General features: G+C 30.6%; 1 protein-coding gene across 1 annotated transcript; it reads left to right on the forward strand.

The window, feature by feature from the left end:
- Window positions 1–308: 308 nt before the first annotated feature.
- LOC110619850 (beta-glucosidase 12) lies at window positions 309–3353 on the forward strand. Its single transcript, XM_043958354.1, has 13 exons — window positions 309–576; window positions 647–716; window positions 780–838; window positions 938–1013; window positions 1116–1193; window positions 1318–1405; window positions 1529–1784; window positions 1862–1977; window positions 2070–2287; window positions 2428–2462; window positions 2555–2657; window positions 2749–2857; window positions 2950–3353. The coding sequence occupies exons 1-13, from the start codon at window positions 394–396 to the stop codon at window positions 3191–3193; spliced, it is 1635 nt and encodes a 544-aa protein (XP_043814289.1). The 5' UTR covers window positions 309–393; the 3' UTR covers window positions 3194–3353.
- The last annotated feature ends 2627 nt before the right edge of the window (window positions 3354–5980 follow it).

Below are 5980 nucleotides of genomic sequence, written 5' to 3' on the forward strand. Positions count from 1 at the left end.
TTTATGTATATACAGAAATATATCTCTCCGAAATAATATATTCAAAAATATAATTTGATAATATATATGTATAATTAATGTAAAAGTCATAATAGTTTTAGAAAATCGTCTACGTTCAAATACATTATATCAAAAAGTGGATAGGATTATTGAAACCTTTATTGTATTATTGAAAAAAGTGGGGCTAAAATGTAAAATAGAAGGGAACTTACTTTTATTTTAATAATATTCTTTTTTATTAAAAAATAATAATATCAAAAAATATCAGCCATATAAACCATGCATGCAATTCACAAGTAGATGATTTAAGTTCTGCATGGACTCTATATAAAGGGGGCATTACCAAGAAGCGAAAACCACACACAAGCACTTGAAATTCTCGTGGCTATCGCTATGGCTACTAAACACTACAACTTTCTTCAGCTATCAGGGATGCTCGTCTTGTTCATAAGCTTGTTGGCTCTCACTAGGCCAGCAATGGGAACTGATGATGATGATGATAATATTCCTGACGATTTTAGCCGTAAATATTTTCCAGATGACTTCATTTTTGGAACGGCTACTTCTGCTTATCAGGTAAGTATACAAACATGTTTAATAAATGATAGTTTCATTTGAAAAATATATAATCATTTATGATATTCAGATCGAAGGTGAAGCAACCGCAAAGGGTAGAGCACCTAGTGTTTGGGACATATTTTCCAAGGAGACTCCAGGTATGTATGTGTATTTGTCCATCTTTATTGACTATATCTAATTATTTATGTCTAATTTTGCAGATAGAATATTAGATGGCAGCAATGGAGACGTTGCAGTTGATTTCTATAACCGCTACATAGTATAGCAGTCAAACTTTTTATTTTATATTTCCTTCCTCAAGCCCTATGTTGATTATCAACAACAAAATTAAATAAGCTTTGTGAAATTGATGTTGCAGCAAGATATAAAAAACGTCAAAAAGATGGGTTTTAATGCATTTAGAATGTCCATTTCATGGTCTAGAGTTATACCATGTAAGTATTTTATTAAATTTTTGTTTTTATTTATAAATTAAAGTTGTTATGCAAAATATTTATAAATTTCTCTATTTTTATTTTTGAAACATTAAATTTTAGCCGGAAGGAGACGTGAAGGAGTGAACGAGGAAGGAATTCAATTCTACAATGATGTTATCAATGAAATTATAAGCAATGGTAAACCTTATATATTTTCTTTAAGGAGATTGAAAATTAAATTAAAATTACAAAAGTATTCCAAACTTATCAAAGTTAATTAAATTACATCAAAATGTTTAATTTATTTTGTTATAAAATTCAGGACTAGAGCCTTTTGTTACTATTTTTCATTGGGATACTCCTCAAGCACTGCAGGACAAATATGGTGGCTTCTTAAGCCGTGATATTGTGTAAGTATATAATTTTATTGTGATTTTAAAATATTAAAAATTTAGAATTTCATATAAATTTTGTTCAAAAATATTCTCATCTAAGTATTAAAATATCTTATTGAATTATTACATGAAATACAGGTACGATTATCTCCAATATGCAGATCTTCTCTTTGAAAGATTCGGTGATCGAGTGAAACGCTGGATGACTTTTAATGAACCATCAGCATATGTTGGATTTGCCCATGATGATGGAGTTTTTGCCCCTGGTCGATGCTCATCTTGGGTGAATCGCCAATGCCTAGCTGGAGACTCAGCCACAGAACCTTATATAGTTGCCCATAATTTGCTTCTTTCTCATGCTGCAGCTGTTCACCAATATAGAAAATATTATCAGGTTTATATTATATATATATTTTTCTCCTAAAAAAATATATGCAATTACATAAAACCTTTGTATATTTGACTATGTAGGGAACTCAAAAGGGCAAGATTGGGATTACCCTCTTTACCTTCTGGTATGAACCTCTCTCCGACAGTAAAGTTGATGTGCAAGCAGCCAAAACAGCCTTAGATTTCATGTTTGGATTGTGAGTCTTTCTTCCAAATTGAGCTGGTAATTAAATGTTTAACATGTATATAAATCTTCAATTAAACTTTGTATTTTTGTTCATAATTTCAGGTGGATGGATCCCATGACTTATGGACGATATCCAAGAACTATGGTAGATTTAGCCGGAGATAAATTGATTGGATTTACAGATGAAGAATCTCAATTACTTAGGGGATCATATGATTTTGTTGGATTACAATACTACACTGCATATTATGCAGAACCAATTCCTCCAGTTGATCCAAAATTTCGTAGATACAAAACTGATAGTGGTGTTAATGCGACTCGTAAGTTCACGTATAAAATTATACATCAAAGGTCGAAAAGAATATGTGTTTGTATCTTTTACATATAGAAATAGGTTGATTAAGTTTATCTGTCTTAAAAAAGTTTAATTGACAATATGATTTTTTTTCCTTTACTGCAGCTTACGATCTTAATGGTAATCTTATTGGTCCACAGGTTAGTACAAAGAAAAATAAATTGATAAAATTCTAGCAAAGAGAAATATTTATGTGAATAATATTGTTGACATACAAATTAAAAATTTGCAGGCTTACTCGTCATGGTTTTACATTTTTCCAAAAGGTATTCGACACTTTTTGAACTATACCAAAGATACATATAATGATCCAGTCATTTACGTTACTGAGAATGGTAAGTTTTTTTTTTTAATAAATATTTTGTTCATAGAAAAGTAAATCGAGATTATATTTTTGATCTAATTCTCAAGTTCACACTAATTTAGGGGTTGACAACTACAATAATGAATCTCAACCAATTGAAGAGGCACTTCAAGATGATTTCAGGATTTCGTACTATAAAAAGCATATGTGGAATGCACTAGGATCTCTCAAGTGAGTCCAAACTCTATGACCCATACTAATTATTATAGAGATTTGGGATAACTATTTTTAATTTATTTTCAAATGATTATTAATTTTTACAGGAACTACGGTGTTAAACTCAAAGGTTATTTTGCATGGTCATATTTAGACAACTTCGAATGGAATATTGGTTATACATCAAGATTTGGGTTGTACTATGTAGACTACAAAAATAACCTAACAAGGTATCCCAAGAAATCGGCTCATTGGTTCACAAAATTCCTGAATATATCGGTTAATGCAAATAATATCTATGAGCTTACATCAAAGGATTCAAGGAAGGTTGGCAAATTCTATGTGATGTAGATTATGTCTGGATGTTTTGTGTGTATCTCATAATTAAATAATATCGTTGGGCAATTATGAAGCTCCAATGATCTAGCATATGTTGTAATAATATTTTTAAAATATTATATCGTTATCTTATATGTGGAATAAAAATTATTGTCTTTTTAATGTGTTTTAATTAATTTTTCAAATTAATATTGAAAATTTTTAAGCAACAAATTTTCAAAAGATTAAATTGTATCATATTAAATAATTAAATTGAATATTTATCTTTTTAATTAAGTATTTAAATAAATTAACAATACTATTATAATAATAGAGTTTTATGGAAAATAATACAGAAGATTAGCTAAAATAATTTTTAGTAATTCTTGCAAGATATAAGCCAAAATTTTTTTTTTGAGGGTTTCCATTTATCTATTCATTATAATTTTTCAAATTCAATTGACATAAATAAATAGTAGCCCTTCAATTATGATTTAAAATTTTTAATTTAAAATATTTATTTAAAATAGTTTTAATATGATTATCACACACAAATTCAACAATATTACAAATAATTTTCAAACCTAAAAAAGAATAAAGTATCTCTATTTAATTCTCAAGAACATGTGAGTATTACAATATAATTGTTATCGTCGTTCTTAACTACTCAGAAGATTATTTATTTTTTAAAAAACTAACTTTTTTTTCTTCTTCATCACCAGCCAAGCAATTTATAGCTCACTAAAATTTTCACATAGATTTTTACTTCAATCAAAACTTTGGCTTAAAATTCAATTATTTCTTCTAAAAACATAATTAATTGGATGGTAAAATTTATCTTTTATTTTAAATTATTAAAATTTAATTTTTTTTATTATATTAACAACGATTTTTGTGATTTAAAAATTTAAATGAAAATTAATATGCATTTTAAAATATGATCCAACACGTGACACTTTTGTTATTAATTATTATAAAATTAATACAACATTGTAGCTACTTTTTTTTTTAAACCTACTTTATTTGTAGGGATTTTCTTTTTAAAAAAAAATGAGAGAATGATTTGACCTTAAATTAATAGTTATAGATATATTTAATTTCGATGTAAAGTTGGAGAGTATATTTAAATTTTTTTGCCATTAATTTTGTTTGAAAATTAGTTAATTCGCTAAAAAGCTTAATATTTACATCATCATAGTCAAATCCAATATAGGCTGATAGTTCATTAAAAATTATTCAGTATTTCACTCGATCACCGAATTTTTAAAAAAGAAGATCTATATATTGGCGATAATCTTCTCCATATTTTATGTAATAATTCTATAAGATATATGTTCTTGAATGAATGGCGGAGGTTGATCGGTTCTTCGAAGTTATGAATGTGAAAGAGGATCGAAAGGTTTCGATTGTGGCCTATAAATTAAAGGGTGGTGCAGTAGCCTGGTGGAATTTGATTCAAAATGAATGCTATCATAGGAGGCTGAAACCTATACGAAACTGGTTGTTGATGAAGCAGATGATTGAATAATGATTCTTGCCTAGTGATCACGCTCAGGTTTTGTATAACCGGTATCATGACTGTATCCAAAGAAGTCGAAAGGCGGATGAATATACCGAGGAGTTTTTGAGGTTGCAGGTGAGGTATAAAAACTGTGAGAACGAAGCCCAACAGGTTGCTCATTATCGGAGGGGCCTGAATCACGAAATTTGTTGTATGATGAGAGTAGCGATTTTCACTTTGGCATATGCCATTGAGATGGCAAAAAGGCAAAAGAACGTGTTGATTGGCAGCCTCGATATCAATATAGCTGCAGTTGTGAGAATCTGATAGCTAAGTAATTGGTGGAGAAATTGCAGTTGCCTATACAACCTTGCCCTTTGCCATACAAAGTTGGATAGATTAAGGAAGGTCCAATAATTGAAGTCAATAGAATCTACAGCGTGCCCATCTCAATCGGTAAATCTTACATTGAACTTGTTAATTGTGATGTTGTGAATATGGATTGCTGTGGAATTTTGTTAGGCCGTTCTTGGCAGTTCAATATTGATGCTTTGCATAAGTGGAAGGAGAATTCATACATGTTCACATGGAATCAAAATAAGATTATTATTTTGCCTTCCGATTCTGCGAACCATTCTAAAGCGGAAGGGAAGAATGTTGTTGCTGTTTCCACGGGAGTGCAAAGGCTACCAGGCGCAAGTGAGAAATCTGGAGGCACACTGGCTTTATTGGTGAGAGCAACAGGTGCAGCGGAGGATGCACCATCTTTACCACCACCCGTTAAAGAACTGTTAAAGGAGTTTCCTAGGATAGTGAAGGAATCCTCCAAGCTTCCACCTTTACGGGATATTCAACATCAGATTGATCTCATTCCTAGATCAAATTACCGAATCTGCCTCATTACAAGATGAGTCTAAAAGAGAGTGAAATCCTCCAAGAATAGGTTGAAGAGTTATTGAAGAAGAAACATATTCGGGATAGCATTAGCCCCTGCAGAGTTCCTGTCGTATTTGTCCCAAAGAAAGATGAAACTTGGAGAATGTGCATGGATAGTAGAGTCATCAACAAAATTACAGTTCATTATCGATTTCCTATTCTGCAGCTGGATGACATATTGGATCAGCTATCAGAGTCCAAAGTCTTCTTTAAGATCGACCTTAAAAGTGGCTATCACCAAATTCAGATTAAGGAGGGAGATGAATGGAAGACAGCCTTCAAGACTAAGAAAGGCTTGTACGAGTGGCTGGTTATACCATTTGATTTGATGAATGCACCCAGCACGTTTATGCGACTTATAAATCAAGTTTTGCATCCTTTCT

Source organism: Manihot esculenta, chromosome 7 (assembly GCF_001659605.2).
Source record: "Manihot esculenta cultivar AM560-2 chromosome 7, M.esculenta_v8, whole genome shotgun sequence".
NCBI lineage: Eukaryota > Viridiplantae > Streptophyta > Magnoliopsida > Malpighiales > Euphorbiaceae > Manihot > Manihot esculenta.